Source organism: Indicator indicator, chromosome 2, assembly GCF_027791375.1.
Source record: "Indicator indicator isolate 239-I01 chromosome 2, UM_Iind_1.1, whole genome shotgun sequence".
Lineage (NCBI taxonomy): Eukaryota > Metazoa > Chordata > Aves > Piciformes > Indicatoridae > Indicator > Indicator indicator.
Window position 1 is genome coordinate 12692524 of NC_072011.1, and position 16492 is coordinate 12709015.

Genomic DNA, 16492 nt, shown 5'->3' on the forward strand with positions numbered 1-16492 from the left:
TGTTACTTTATCACTAAAGTTCTAAAAATACATGTATTTTCAATCCTTTCTAGAGGATTAAACTCCTGAATACTGACAGACCTGAGTTCCAGTATTCCAAGTTTTACTAGATGGGAATTTTTTTGAGAACCTCCAAACTTTTTTCTTCTGCAAAGAGCAAGGGTACTGTAAAAGGCAGTGCTGTAAACATGCATTGTGTACAGCTGTGAGGAATATTTATTCCATTTATTAAGCAACTGACAGATAAATATCCTGGTCAGGTAGGTGCTGGTTTTTATAATGGTGCCTTTTCTGCTTCCAGGTGGAGTCACCAACAGATAAAACTGGAAATTTTTTTTGCTCTAATCACTGGGAAGGAGAAAACCTGAACACTCAGCTCTTTACACAAGCATCTACTGGGGAAGATGTGCCAGTAAGTGCAAGTTTTTACACTGCCAAATGATTTTTCTTTTACATCCCTGTTCAGTTCTTCAGTGCGAGAGTGAAAATACTTTGTCCAAGCTTCCTTATAAGAAGGCATTATGATTTCCACATAGTTTTTCTGTATTAAGCATAGGAGGCAAAATCCCGCTCTTAATTACGTGACTTTAATGTCTATAGAAGGAAGCAGAAATTGCGGTCTTTGTGCAGCCCACAGTCTTTGAATCAGCCTGCACTTGGAGGACACCTGCACCTGTGTATAGAAATGACTAGGTCATAGAGTTAAAAACTGATAAAAGAGAGTCTGTTTTGGTTTGTGCAAAGGAGACCTTGCATAAGCAGGTTTTCCTTTGCTTTGCCAAGACTATTCATTGAATGAAAAACCTTTGCACATGACAGTGCTCCTGCAAAGCCAAGTTCAAGGGACACCAAGCTGAGCTCTGCTCCCAGGCTGAGCACACTGTCTATAACCATGTCCAGTGTTGCACTCTCTGCAGTCAGACAGAGCTTGCTTTTAATGTTCAAATTAAGGTTGTTCTGAGTTACTGAGAAACATTTTAGGTTTTTTTCTTTTCCTGTTCAGAATCTTCTTACCAGCTCCATTTTAAAGATGCCTGTGTCTGAAGAGGATGGTAGTTTTCACAAAACATTTGCAGTACCTAGGAACAGGCCACTAGCTAGTCCTTTGCAGGTAACTATTTTTTTAGAAACTACCCTTTATGTATAAAAATACATCTATATATTGCTTTCTCAGAGACTGAATTTAAGTTTTGAATCTGGAAGTATGAAACGTTCAGATGAACATGGTGGTGGATCCCACTTCACCTGTGGAACATGAGGACTCAGAGGCTATAGCTGTGCTGGGAAATTAAACAGGGCAAAGCTTCATGCATGGGGCTTAGCTGGCTCCAGTGTTAAATTGATAGGACTGAGAATTAACATTAGCCATGGGCTTCTTCCTGTAGACTTCATAGGTGGCTCTGCTGTTTTGGAGAGCAGGAGAGTTGAGTGGGGTGGTGGTGGATAGAACTTGTACTGGCCTCGGGGTGAGAGCAGGAACTCTGGCAGGGCCCAGTTGGCTGGCAGAGGTGTAGTCAGTATTGCCCATCCAGCCAAGCACCAAGATGGCTTTTCCCTGAGTGTGCACTGGGGTTGCTTCAGAAGTGTGTTTGTAAACAGTGATCTGAAGTGGCCTCCTAATCCTTACAGCCAGTTTTGTGTCCTGGAATCTTTGAAATGTATTAAGTAAGTGACTGATTTAATGCAAGCCAGATGTGAGGCTGGAATTTACATAGTCATGCTTTTACCAAGTGTTAACTTATACTTTTGCTGTACTTCAAAATGTAGCTGTTATAGAGGACCTCATCCAAAGCCTACCAAAGTCATTAGCAGCCTCATTGTCAACTCTTGTGGACAGAAATCATTCAGAGAACAAAACACAGTATAGATAGCAATAAATTTTCCTTCCACCACAGATGGTATTTTTGAGGTAGATGAATAAGTAATTTTATATACCTTCTCCACATGAGCAAATTGAGGGAGAGTCATATTCCCCAGGGTGAGTCACTGTCAGAAAGGAAATTATAACTCCATTGTTCCTGACTTTCAGGCAGTCCACATGGCTAATCCTTTCTTTCCTCCCTCTTTCCAGAATTTACATTAGGGGTTATTTACGGTAGGAAGGAATGAACAAAACCTGGTTTTGATGAATCATCTCTAGCTTGACATTATAAAGTGAGGTTTTAGAATTTCACACACATCCCCATTTGGCACAGTTTGCCATGTATTTTGCACCACAGGATCATTTGATGAAAGCAGCTTTGGAGAGCAGGGACAGTGTCTCCCCTTGTCATGGGAATGTCCAGAGGGGCCAAAGACATACAATCCCTATTGCTGTGTTTCTTAGCTGGCTAAGAGGAGGTTTTAAGCATCCACTGCCCCGACTTAAGGCAATTGTTTAGGAACTAAATTCAGACCATCTCATGGCAAAGGAGCCCAGGCCTCCAGCTTTACAGTGGGTCGCTGGAGGTTCCCAGCTGCTGGTCGCCACACATTCAGCCCTGCTACTTTGCCAGCATGCTGACATCTGGACATGTTCCCCAGCCAAACTCCAGGCTCCTCCAAAGGTTTAGGGCAATGTTTTCTGGCAGGTAAGCAGAGTATGTTGTGGGCTGTCCTGTTGGTCTTGGTTGCCTGCACTGTGCCAGTAATAAAAAAGAAGCATCTGAGATACCTGTAAAATAGGATCTTTTGATCTTTGGCATAACAGTGTTATGTTTCCTGCTATCTAAAAATAATTTCTTTACAAGCTGTTATAAATGAAAGGGCTTGTTTAACCTCTCCTCACTCATGCTGATTTGGTTCAGGAAGTTTACATGAGTGAATTTGTGAGCCATTCTGGATCCCATTCTTCAGTCCTTGCTCAGGAAAAGCATGTCAAAAGTCAGGTATTATTGTTTGGATAAAGAGGGTTTTTCCTTAAGTAGGAGTTAAAAAGGGCTTCCCAGCTCACCTCAGTGTTTAAAATGTGTTGAACTGGAAGAAAAGCAGTTGTAAAAAGCCCCCAAATGAATTCATGCAGCTTTGTGGTGAGCCAATGGGAAGGTAAAATTCTTCTCTCTGGTGATGAAGAATCATTGAGTGTTGCAGCTGAAGTGTAATCCTAAGTGAAGAATGAGGCTAGGGGGTTCTGTAGTGGTGGTATAGAGAATGCAGTACAGATGTTTGGTAACAATGCAGTATTGTCTGCTGATCACAGTGCTCTCTGAGTTGGACTTAGTGTTACGGTTAAAAGAGGAAATCTGCTTCATCCCTGGTAAGACTTCTTGGCTTCACGTGAGAGGGGAGTTTGGCCCTGTACAATCAGAAAGGATACGTGCTCTGGCTGTGTTTCACACCAGAAGCTGCTGCTGCTCTGCACCTAATGCTTCTCCCCTTCCATCCCAGTGGAACTGGATGTGAGTAATGAGGACACAGCATGTTTAAAGGGTGCAGAGCAATTGAAACTGTTAGCATTTGGGCTCAATTTTGACTGGTAGCGTTTTGTGCATGACCAGTGTCTTGCACATGCTTGTTCTGTGCTTTCTATGCTTTCTACACTACACTTCCTAGTTTATAATTTGATACATCGCCCTCATACATGTACAAACATGAAGATACACACATGAACACTGGACTAACTCCACTGATTCCATGTAGATAGACATTAAACACAAGGGAACTCATCTGGGTGAAATTTAATTGTGACTGCATATGTTTACATTGTTGCTCTTAATATTTTGGGCCTGATCCAACTGTTGTTACTTAGGCAAATTCTGACTGACTTCAGTCCAAGTAAGAATTACAGTGCTCTGCACCTTTGAGTCTGTGTGTGGAGAGGGAAGAGCAAAGAGAGGATGAAACTTTTTTTTTTTAATGTTCATTCTTAAAATTCTGTTTCACTTTAAATTTGCACTTACACAAGAGGAAGGTAGCATGTTTACAAGCCCACAGTATTTTTAATTGCTTTAATAATTTGTACTACATTTGCAAAAGGAAAATTATGTTTTGCTATCAATGAACTCACCAAAATGCCTGATTAGTTACTGCTTTGCTGTTAATTTCTGAAGGCAAGAGTAATAAATATTTAAAGCAGTGGGACACTTACAGCATTTTGGATACACAAGTGATCATATACAACTTAGAATCATAGAATCATGGGGTCAGGGTTGGAAGGAACCTCAAGGATCATCTAGTTCAACCCCCCTGCCATGGGCAGGGACACCTCACACTAGATCAGGTTGCCCAGAGCCACATCCAGCCTGGCCTTAAAAACCACCAGGGATGGAACTTCTACCACCATAATAGTTGATGACCATATCAGATAGCACAATATGATTCACCATCAGTTAGAAGGCAAAGCATGTTGCATCATTTAGCATGTGAGGTCAGGTAGCTGCATATAACAGCTCTGGGAATATGGTGCTATACTAGAGTAATGAGAGAAAAAGCTGCCTTAGACACAAGAAGAGGACTTCACCCTCAGTTGATCCCTTGGTTATGTCTCTGTAAAACATTGGATGTAAGGCTGCTGTTTGTAGGATCTTTCTGCTAAGGTATGAAAGTTCAGCCAGCTTTTTTATCCTGCATGGCAAATCTCAGAGTTGTGCATGGGGTATTCTCTTACTGCCAGCAGTAAGAGGTGTTTCACCAAACCTGTGTGTGGCTTTGAGGTGGAATTACTCTTACACTCATTTGCATAGATCCCAAATACTTCCGCTTTATATTAGTAGAGTTAGTTATAATCTGTATTTTTTGCATCTTACATTTTTTTATCATTCAAACAAACCCTGGGTTTGCTGTTGGGAATTGTTTGCCTCCCCAGGAATCTTTCTGCAGGTTAAGATTTTAGGATAACATGAAGCTTTCATTGAGGCAAATTGATTATCTGCACAGTGCCTCTTAAGAAGTTACATAAAAACTGTTTCTGGCCCTTTCTGTGTAAAAGTTATGTTTTATTTCACATTATGTTCCGTAGCAGTAGCAGTACGTAATACAGACTATCCTAGCATAGACATTTTAACAGATAGAAAAGTAGGCTAAATCACAGACCATCCACCTAACCCTGCAGGCTATCAAAAGATAACCATGAAATGGAACCTTTTAAGAAAATAGCACTGCTTTGATATCTTCTTCCCCCAGTAACAAAGGAAACAACATAAGGTAGAAGCCCTGCAAGCTAAAGAGAATGTTCTTTAACCTCTAGCTCCTGTCACTTTCCATTTTTTAACCACAGACTGACACGTTTCAGCTCGAATTTCCTGACTTTCAGTGGTTTATGTAACCAATTTCTTTAAAGAGTAAGTTTAAAGGATTTTAAAACAGTTACTTGGTTAACCTTTTCAGGAATGTAGTAAGCTTAATTTTCTTCATTTAAAAGGTGAAATGTGGAATTTCATTTGCAGCTGAATTTAAGATAAAATATATAGGTGAGGCAGCATGCTCTTCTGCAGCAGCAGTCTTTCTCTGGTTTTCCTCCCTGGCTTTTTTGGGGGGGGACAAAAAGATCCCCGAGTCTCATACTCTTCTTTGTTTAATCAAGGGAAAGGGGGAAGCAAGCTGTGCTCAAGCCCTGGGAGGTTTAGGATTTGCACAGCAGGGAAAGTTAACCCTATGTGTTTCCCTCATTTGTGTTGTCCCTTCTATTGCCAGTGGCTGATGAGTACAGGAATTGTGTTTGTCACAGGTGAGGGAGTGAAAGGACATTCAAAGTTACAGATCAGTTATTGCACGTTTTTCTCCCAAGGCAGCAGAATTTGGGCTGCAAACAGACCAGGAGTTAGAGCTGCCCCATGCAGGCAGTGGTCTCTCAGAAAGAAGAACAGTGACAGCTGAACTGTCAGCTATTTGCAGCAGTGTGTTCTAATCTGATCTGTGAATAAAAAATATTACTTAAGGATAAAACTAGGACTGGACTGAATTTCTAATATGAGTTGTAGGTGCTTAGCCTATTTCTGTGTCTCTTCAATTAATCTTTCTTGGAAAGCTCATTCATCTCAAAGAGGAGTTTTGTCTGAGAAAGGTCTTCAGGGTTAAACCACCAAATAGCTCTTTCTAGCTCTGGTATCAGGCTTGTAATAAAAGCTGAAAAGTTGGACCATCTTATTCTCAGATTTAGCAAGTTACATTTTTGAGCAACTGATGAAGTCCCAGAATTTAGGAGAAGGCTGTCCCATGCCCCAGATGAGAAACAGCAACCTGAGCAGAAATAGTGCTCTGCATTAGCAAGTGAAGTATAATTCATTTATGGCCCCTTGAGTTTTTAATTAGTCTTTAATATTTGGTCTTGATATGTAAAAAGACTTCTCTTGGTTCTACGTCCTTACTAAATAGAAAGCCATAGAATTGTACATGATGTGTATCTTATCCTGCTAGGAAATTGCTTTGTTTAGGACACATTATTTTACTGTTTCAGGAATTTCTATTGCATGCCTTTTTTCCAGTGGCATGTTCTGCAAATTTTCCATACTGTGTTATCTAAGGAAAATCTGGCAAGAAATGCAGCTTTTTTTGCAGGTGAAAAACACAATGAGATACTTTCTAATAGTTTGTGCCTTCTAAATATTTTAAACATTTTAGCTTTTTCTGGTTTTACATGCCAGCACGACTTGGCTAAATTAATGGGAGTGTATGCAGCACCAACACCTTTGCTGGAGTTGCTGAAGATACCTGCCAGCATAGCAGAGATTTAAAATCCAATCTTCTAACACATCTCTTTGCCCAGAGGTTTCTGCTATGCTTCCATCAGTTTGGGAGCTCAATACTGCAGGATTGCAGCAGTGTTTGGTTTTGGCATCCGCTCCTAACATACAAGGTGTCTTAACACAGGAGGTTTCTTAAGATATGCGTACAGCACACGAAAAGGCTGTCCAGACTCTGAGTGGAGAAGGACTAGTTCTGTTAGAAAAACACCTTTCTACAGTCTTGTCTTCCCTCACTCTTGTCTGTTTTCTCTAGATGGTCCAAGTTTTTATTTGAAGTGCTTTAACTGGATATCCCGGTTACAGCTTTGGCAGTTTGTTTACAGTTTGCATCTGCCTAAAGGCAGCTGAAGGCATGTTACAGGATAAGTGAGGTAGTTCTGCTGCCAGGAGAAGGATGTGCTGGTAGGATTACTGAGGTTAAAAAAAAAAAGGAGCCAGGGAATAGTTGGGATTGTAGCACGGGACTGTAATTTTATCCAGTGGGAACTCACAGTAGTATCACCACCTTCTCCTCTCCACTCCCTGTTTTAATTTAAAGAGAAAATTGCTGTGTGTGGAAGAGAAATATACAGCTGGAAGTACTGGCAGAAAAGGGCTTAAATTCTTTTGATGGACAGCAAAACTAAGAGTAGTTTCCTGCTCTTTGAGGCAGTAAAACATATATGTGGAAAGAATTGTACTGTAGAAGTCCTTTTTTTCCCCCACTGGCTAAGGATTTAGGTGCCAAAATGTGTACCTCATTCTTAGATGACGGAATGTAACTAGGGTGAACCCAGTGAATAAATGAAAACATACCCATCAGTGTCAGTAGGGTCTGGGTCAGGCCTTTTTAGCTTCTAGTTACAGCTTTTGTGTTTCCATCTATTGATTTGCAGAGATGGAATGAGCATTCTGACTTGGGTTTCTGTGCTGTTTTCCTGCATGCCTCCAGCAAGCTAGGTTTCTTCTTTTGACGCATTTGCTAAGCACTGCTTTCTGCAGGGCACCGTCACTATGACATAGCCCTGCCAGTACTTGCTGTGATGCTGCTGTGGAAGAAGGTGGTGTGCTTTCCTTTTTTTGCTGAGGGATCCCATAGCCCAGACCCAGCAAGGCTCTCTGCCTGGGTTGTGGGACCCAGCACTCCCTGCCAAAGAGGGAAGTAAAACTTCTCACATCAGGAGGACTTTCACACGTGCCTGTGGCGCTGCTCCTGCTGCGAGGCTGGCAAGGCAAAGGCATTTTGCTTTGTTTTGTGTTGGCTGCTGAGAGCCAAGGCTTCAGACAGAAATGTTTATTAAAAATACCCACTTTAAATGTTATCTGATTTCCCCAGGATAGAATTGAAAGTTATCTCAATAAATATACTACTTTGAGTCAAATTCTGCTTTCTTTACTGGAGTAAAGCTCTCACCACCATCAGTGAGACTGCAAAGTGAGTCTCTTTTAATGGATTTCTCATAAGAGGGAAAAAAAATAGTGAAATGCATTTCTGGGGAAAATAATACAAGGGTCAGAACTCTGTGGGGAGGTTCTCCCACACTGTATCAATGGCAAAATTTGAGTAAGTTGTTTCAAGCAGGCTCAAGTTCAGGCTTTGCATTGCCTGCTGCCCAGTGCTCCTCCCAGGGCGCTAAGGTGGCTGAGCCCATAGGGAGGGCAGAGGGTTACTGCCTGCCTGAGCAGCTTCTGCTGCGCTGACATCAGGTTAAACGAAGACCAGGCTTTCAGTGGAATGAGTGACATGTAGCAGCCTGCTGAGATCTTGGAGATACCAGGATACAGATTTTTTTTTTCTTTCCTAAGCACATGGCTGCTAATACAAAGAGCTCAGTGTAGATGCTAACAATTAAATCTAATTTATAAAATCAGGACACTCCTTGCCTGAAGTTACTTCTATTTTTCAAAAAGTGACATACCATGATGGATGTATTTTCCTTTAGATGTTTTCAATTATTTAAGGGACTGCTGTTATTTAATTTCTAGACCAGTGCATTTAAGCTTTAGTGGATCACAGGGAAATAACAGTTGGACCCATATTTTTATCCTTTGAAATGACAGATATTCTGGAATAACCAACTGCTTTTGAGGCGTACAGACCAAATATGACTTCTGAGTAAAACCAATGGCATGGTTATCAGGTATTAATTTTGTCCCTGATGAAAATACCTCTAAAACAATAGGTAAAATAGTCACAAGTGCCAGAGTCCCACTAAGGATCAATAGGAGGTTGTAGGTTCCCAGCTGACATAGGTGCCTTTGAAAAAGTTCCTCTGGAAGCTGTTTAACCAAGAACATAAAAGTAGCTGTGGCATGTCACATGCGTGTCTGCGGCATGCAGAAAGTATGTCACACCTGCTGTTTAGCTGAGGCATGTGCCCTAGGCTGAGCCACAGCACAAGGTACACAGCCAGCCCAGGTTGAACCACTGTATAAAAGAGGTGTGTGGAGTGTTTGTTCACTTCACAGATGCATCTCTCCCACAAAAACATTAATGATCTGAGGCCCAACCTGGTTCTCTTTCATGCGGGGAACTCTCACTGAAGCTCACCAGGAGTTTTGCCTGCAATAAGGCATCAGGAGCAGAGACAACGTTTGGAACTTGTCTACATAGAAGACAAAGCTGTCTAAGGTTGCCTGTCAGAAGTCTACGGAGGACTAATATGCTTACCTTCATCTTGGCCATGCTGCTTACTTCTTTATTGGTTTTGTTCCTTTGAGACTGTAAGCACTTCGAGGCAGGGCACCTCTGTCCCTGTGTTTGTACTAGTGCCCTGACTTGGGTGTGTTATGAGGAATTATCCATATTTCATATGCTGTCCAGCCTTTAATTATCTGTATGTTTCAGATAACAGTTTACAGTCAGAAGAGCATTCTCTAAACGTTTAGGCCAGAGAATAATCTAAGGATCCCCTTGCACATTTAGCTACTAGAAGGAGCATCATGAAGAGACATGGGTGCGCTATTGCAGTTCTGCTCTTAGCAGACAGTTTGCAGTTTGCTGCTTCACCCAGTGTCCTGGATGTTGAGAATCATACAGTCATAGAATATTAGGGGTTGGAAGGGACCTCCACAGATCCAACCCTCCTGCCAAATCAGGATCACATAGGGCAGGCCACACAAGAACATGTCCAGGTTGGCTTTGAAAGTCTCCAGAGAAGGAGACTCAGCAACCTCTCTGGGCAGCCTGTTCCAGTGCTCTGCCACCCTCACAGTAAAAAAGTTTCTCCTCACGTTGAGGTGGAATTTCCTGTGTTCTAGCTTATATCCATAATTCTTGTCCTATTATTGGGTGCCACTGAAAATACCGTTTTGGCACTGACCCCTCAGATATTTATAGAAATTAGTGAGGTCCCCTGAGAAGGCTTTGGGCATCACATTGAGCAATGTAGTTCTTGAACTGCATATATGATCCTTGTTGGAAGCAGGGGAAAATAGAGAAGGATTTCTCCTGATTTTTTTTGTTGGTGGATTTTAGCTGTAGACCTCAATATTCAACAGTGTTGGGATCCTCTTGCTGGTAGGCACTTTCCATTAAGCACAGATGTGTGCATTTTTGGAATGCAAGGTATTTGTACAACTAGCTCTATATAAAAATAGAGTTTATATTCAGGGCTTAAGGAGTATCTCAATGTGGAAAAGCAGACACACTGAGTAAGTGAAGAAGTTCAATAGAAAAAAGAAAAGGTGTGTGTAAATGTCTGTGTATAGTGGTAAATTCCAGGAGCTTTGAAATTTCATTACTGTTTGTAGCTCAAGGCGCTGAGAGCTCAAGGCACATGTGTAGTAAGTAAATAAATGCAGTGCGCACAGCCTTCTGCAGATAGGTTTATCTCACTGTAACATTATACTAAATGGTGTCTGTAGCCTCCATAAATACCACAAGAAGTGAAATGGCTTACATGATAATTAAAATGCTGTTTCTGCTGAGAGTGCCCCCCCTTCTTCTTTGCCTTTGCCAGAAGAGCTCTGCTAATGGGCATCTGCTAATCGCTGCACACAGGTGAAACTGGATTTTTGAGCGTGGAACTTTTTGCTACCTGTGGTCAGGCTGTCAAGGTCATCAGGTTCATTTAGAGAATGCAGGGGCAGAGCAGCTGTATTTCTAGAATGGAGGTTTGGTGGGAATTTGTGCGTGGTCATAGCACTGAACATTGTAACTGTGTGCGTTAGCCTCTCTGCCCGGTAGACTGTAAAGTCCACCTGCAAGCAAATTCTCTTTTTAAACCTTTCACAGAAGGGAAAGATTAAAGGCAAGGCTGTAGATACAGCCTCATAGAGAACACACAGTTGGAGGAGTGGGGAGGGTTAGATCCTGGGTTTTGTGATAAGCCCCTCTGCAGGTCGCCTAGTCTGTCCACCCTCCGGCTGCTAACTCTGAAGTGGGGGTGACTTTTTTTTGCCTGTTGTTTGTGATTTTCAATTTCTCTGGAGATGGGACAACATCCTACTGCCTGTTCATGCAACACAATCTCAAACAGGCCTGGCTTTGGCTGGGGCTACAAGTAAATCACAGGACATTCACCCTGAATCTCTCTGCTTGCTTCTAATTTAGCATCTGAACAACGCCTGGGAGTCAGCGTCCTGCGGGAAGATTGAGGATCAGATGGCCCTAACGGACCAGGCACGCAAGTACATGACCACCTTCCCCACCCGGACTCTGGTGATGTGAAAGGGTTGACGGACAGAGAAGCATTATGGTTTTGAGAACACTTCACCTCTGCTGAGAAATTCCTGTTCCTCTGCATGAAAACTTTTCACGAATGGGAGAAGAGCCTATCTTTGTTGTGGTACAACAGTTGGGAGCAGCACAAAGTGCATTTAGTCACTCAGCATATATATTCTCGTTGGATTTCACCCAACTTAAAAGGATTTTCTTTTCTTTTTTTTTTTTTTAAATGATACTTACCTAAATTATTAGGTATTAAGTTTGAATCAGTAATTAATGATCTTAAGTGCAGACTCATAATAAAGATAATTGTACTTTTTGAGATTCAGTAGACCTAAAGCACCAGTATTGTTATTTCAGTGATGTGCTAGTCAAGGGTGGGGGGTTGTTTGTTTCTTATTTTTTTATACTAAAAGAGCAGGTACTCAAACAGATGTATTTGAAATCACTGAACAAAATGCATTGGTGTAAAATACCGAAGTGGAAAGCATTACTAAAAACTAGTCTGTGCAAAGGGGGAAAACTGATCAAGATCATGAATGCACAAACATCCATGCCTCTTGAAGACCTCTTTTCCTGTCATGGTTCTAGACCATTATACATTGTGTGTTTCTGTTTGTTTGGGGTTTTGGGATTTTTTTTTGGGGGGGGGGGAGGGGAAGGGGAGGGTAATTAGCTTGCTTTAAAAAATATTACTGTATGAAACATAGATTTATGAGAAAAATTATATTTTTTATTCAGTAATTTAACTTTGTAAATGCCAAATGAATACTGTGTTTTGCTGCTACAGACCTTAGCGTGTAGACATGCTGCTAGCGTAAAAGGAGCAGTAGAGCTTTATATGGAAAGAAAAACAAACGTTGATGTTAGTTAATTGACTATGCACTAGCATTTCAGACTTTTTTATTTTAAATTTTTTTTACATCATATATATTTTTTCCTCCTTTTTTTTATAAGCAATATTTTTGAACACTGTTTCTTGGAGGTTTGGTTTTTTTTTTGTCTGGATGTGTTATTTTGTTTCTGATTGGTTTGTAACAGCATGCATTGCACCTTCACATGTTTGGGAGAACACTGTCTTGTTTGTGTTGTCTGGTTTGTTCCATGTCTAGCTAATTATTCCTATGTCTAGCTAATTATTTCCTAAGTTGGGTCTTGTGTACTGAATCAGGTTCTTAGAAATACATGGTTCTTTGTACTGCCATACCAAATCTTTATCGATATGGCAAAAACACTGATTTTATTTTATTTTTTTATTGTTTGGTTTTTTTAATAACAGCCTCTAACTTTGCTGCCTTAAGAGCATTTAGTGCAGCTTCCTCTGCACTTAATTTTTTATACGACAATGTACTGCTTTGTAGATAAATAAAGTGTGTTCTTTTTTACTTAAACTCACATGGTTGCCTAATCTTGTTTGCTTTAGTGTTTTGGTGGTGTTGTTATAGGCAACAATGAATCCAAGAAAGTTTTTCTCCAGCACACTTAGATAAGTAAGGAATAGAGTTTTGCATACCATAAGAAGCCAAAACACTTCATTGATTGTTGAAGTGGAAGGAGCACAGCACAAAATAATAAGTGCTGAGCATGTTGTGGACTTGAGGCACATCTCTGGGGCCACTGAAGACCAGGTCAGCTTCAGCTGGTGGAAGGCTTACTGTACCTTTGTGAAAAACTGTTGTTCTCCCAAAATACTGGATAACTTATTTATCCAAGACCATCAGGTCAGGAACCAACTGAATAAGAGCAAAATATTCTGGAGTTCCTATACTATAGAAGAGATTTTTTCACACGTGTCTTAAGAAACCAGAGGTGAAAATACACTTGGAAACCTGCTGCTTTACACCTCACAGCAAATAATTGGACAGACCTGCAGAGCCTCATCCAGTGTTAAGTGCTGAGGACATTCAACCCCAGGAATACTGGAGAGTAAAGGCAATTGTCAACCAAACAAAAGAAAGGAGAAAAAAGATGCAACATGCCAGGAAAAAAAAATATTAACTGTTTTGTTGAAAATAAATTATTTGCTGAAGTTTAATCTGATGCAAGCACTTTAAAGTCAGAATTACATTCAGGAGAGCAAATTTCAGTTCCGTGGAAAAAAGTAATTCATACTTCTGAGTGTGTGTAACCACATATGGGTTGAGAGCCCCCAAAGGCTCTTTACAATCCTTTTCTTGCTGCTTCTCTAGCAGCCTAGCTAGTCACAGAATCACAGAATAACAGAACTGTCAGGGTTGGAAGGGACCCCAAAAGATCATCCAGTTTCAACACCCCCTGCCATGGGCAGGGATACCTCACACTAGATCAGGTTGCTCACAGCCACATCCAACCTGGCCTTAAAAATTTCCAGGGATGGGGCTTTACCACCTCCATGGGCTAACTGTTCCAGTCTCACCACCCTCTTAGTGAAGAACTTCCTAACATCCAATCTGAATCTACCCATTTCTAGTTTTGCTCCATTCCCCCTAGTCCTATCACTACCTGACATCCTAAAAAGTCCCTCACCAGCTTTCTTGTAGGCCCCCTTCAGATACTGGAAGACCACAGTAAGGTTTCCTCGGATCCTTCTCCAGACTGAACAACCTCAACTGTCTTAGTCTGTCTCCATAGGAGAGGTGCTCCAGCCCCTTGATCATCCTCATGGCCCTTCTCTGGACACATTCCAGGACACCCATATGCTTCTTGTAATAGGGGCTCCAGAACTGGACACAGTACTCTGGGTGGGGTCTCATCAGAGTGGAGCAGAGGGGGAGAATCACCTCCCTTGACCTGCTGGCTACACTTCTCTTCATGTGGCCTAGGATAGTCCTCCCAGCTGAAGCCATATGCTGGCCCTTGCCATGCAGTACCCAGAAAAGGAGGAGCAAAGAGGCCTTTTTCACCTTCTGCAAGGTCCCTTCTCATGTGCTTTGGCTTTATTGTGAGAACAGACTGGTGCTTGCACACCTCCTTCCAAGTTTTGCTTGTGTTTCCCATTTATCCCCCCTGCATGGTTTGGACTGTCAACCAAATACTGGGGGACTGGGAGAGAGTCAACACCAAGGTGGTTTTGCAGCAGTTAAGCGCAGGCAGGACCCTGGGATTGGGTATGGATTACAGAGAAGGGGAAGTCTGCAGTGGCACTTGCCTGTGTTGTGGGCTCACACCATGAAAACGCTTGTGCAAGATGCAAGAGAGGACTGCGGGACTCGGTGGTGTGCAACTTGGGAAGAGGGAAAGGTCTGCCTTTGAGGCATGCCACAGCTTAAGCAATGCATTGCAGCTTGAAAAAAAAAAAAAAAGGAAAAAGAAACACCAAGCTTACAACAGGCACTTTGAGACAAAGCTCTTGCCTCGTAGAGCTCCAGCTGTAACTGCACTGAGCCTGGCTGAGCTCGAACAGATCATTATCTAGTGCCCAGTGTGGAAGCTCACCCACAGGTGCCCAGCACAAGGACTGGGCTTTTTGCCTTACACCTTCAGTTGCTTTAAACCCCATTTTTAACAGGCAAAATCATTGCTATACTTGTTGTCTTGATGGCCACACTTAGAGCTAATACAGAGGAAAATGTTTATTTTTCCACTTTCTCATGGCATTGAAAATGCAAAACACTCAGCAGATTAAGGCTGATTTGCATATGTTTCTGCATGCATGTGGTGCTCATGCTGAGCAAAAAAGAAGCTTTGTTTGAATGCTGTAGCCCAGGAACCTGATTACTTTCCCTGCACCAATACTTGCTGAGTTCCCTTTGCAGCAAAGTGGCAGCTCCTAAGCGTCTCTCTCACACAAATATCCCCACGTGACCATGCTCTGCTTACTGTCTCAAATATGCATCCTTCTTCCAGAGATCCCAGAAAAGTCCTAGCTGTCTATCAAGTTCCATCTTGACATAAACTGAGGCAGGTCCATGTAAAAGGTCTTGGCAATGGCTATTTGGCTTTGCACAGGTGTGTAGCCATCCCAGCCCCATTTAAAGCTAGAGTAACCTACCAAAGTGAAGGCAGAACAGGTTCAGTCCTGTTTTTGGTTAATGGAGAGTAGATATTTGGCTCAAATTCCTATTAACCTTTTTATTCACTGTAATTATAACTTAATAATGTTGTCAGTGGGGATTCTTTTGATTTCTGAAAAGAATTTAAATTATCATTTCAGCATGTGCCACTAATTAAAAATGAAGAGTCAAAGGAGCCAGGGCAAAAATAAAGGAAAATACCAGAGCATGAGGTGTTTCCCAGCCAGACCTTGTAATTCTCCAGCTCTTCCCAGTAAAGCATACTCTATGCAGAGTCCTAGGGGGTTCAAATCCCACAGGTCTGACCTATGTGACACTGGAAAAGTGCCAGAGCTTGCACACTATAGTTTGAATGAAAGAACCAGACTTTGTAGTTAGGAGACCAAATAACAAGATGAGAGTAAAGCACAGAGCATGGTATTTAATATTCTGCAACACAGAGTGAACCTTCAAAAAAGCCATAGGAGAAGGTTTTGTCTTAGTATTTGCAATTTTGATCCTTTGCTGTGCCAGCTAAGTCAATGGCAATCTGCCATTCCTCAAGCCTACACAGTCAAGCACATAAGCAAGAGGTGTTTCTGTAGGGTTGTGACTGGACAATCATAACTGTCAGCTCCTCTTTACTCCTACCACATTTAATTGTATTTCTGCCTAGGCCCTGATTTGAGACAGGGGTGGTGGCAAAGGACAGAAAAAAAGCCTTGTTCCTGAAAACCTATTTTAAATGCTTTTATTATTGGTTTTGGTTTTGTTTGTTGTGTTTTTTAAGTGAATGTTAAAAATATTCCATTTCAGGAAAGAAGGATTTTGAGGTGTTCATCTGCACGTTGCTTGTCTTCTTGTTCCTTAGTATGAATGGAGACCAACAATATCCCAGACACTGACACAGGATGTTAGGGATTGGAAGGGACCTCTGGAGGTCATCGAGTCCAACCTCCCTGCCAGAGCAGGACCATAGAATCAGTGCAGGTCACACAGGAGCATATCCAGATGGGTTTTGAAAGTCTCCAGAGAAGACTTCACAACCTCTCTGGGCAGCCTGTTCCAGTGCTCCATGACCCTTACAGTAAAGAAGTTCTTCCTCATGTTGAGGTGGAACCTCCTGTGCTGTAGGTTACACCAAAAGCATTGCTCAAAAGCAGTGTTAGTGTTTTACCTGGGTGGCCAAGTAAAGACACTAGCACATCTTT

The 16492-nt window shown here is 41.8% G+C and overlaps 1 protein-coding gene across 8 annotated transcripts in view; it reads left to right on the forward strand.

Moving 5' to 3' along the window:
• MYB (MYB proto-oncogene, transcription factor) overlaps positions 1-11313 on the forward strand; it is a 32049-nt gene extending 20736 nt beyond the window's left edge. For 7 of the 8 annotated variants that reach the window (XM_054392859.1, XM_054392799.1, XM_054392816.1 and 4 more), the window contains 3 exons: positions 302-412; positions 1004-1111; positions 11197-11313. In XM_054392859.1, coding sequence (XP_054248834.1) covers positions 302-412; positions 1004-1111; positions 11197-11313 — 336 coding nt within the window. The remainder of the gene's footprint in view (positions 1-301; positions 413-1003; positions 1112-11196) is intronic. The other variant, XM_054392842.1, reaches the window with a different exon arrangement.
• Positions 11314-16492: the final 5179 nt, after the last annotated feature.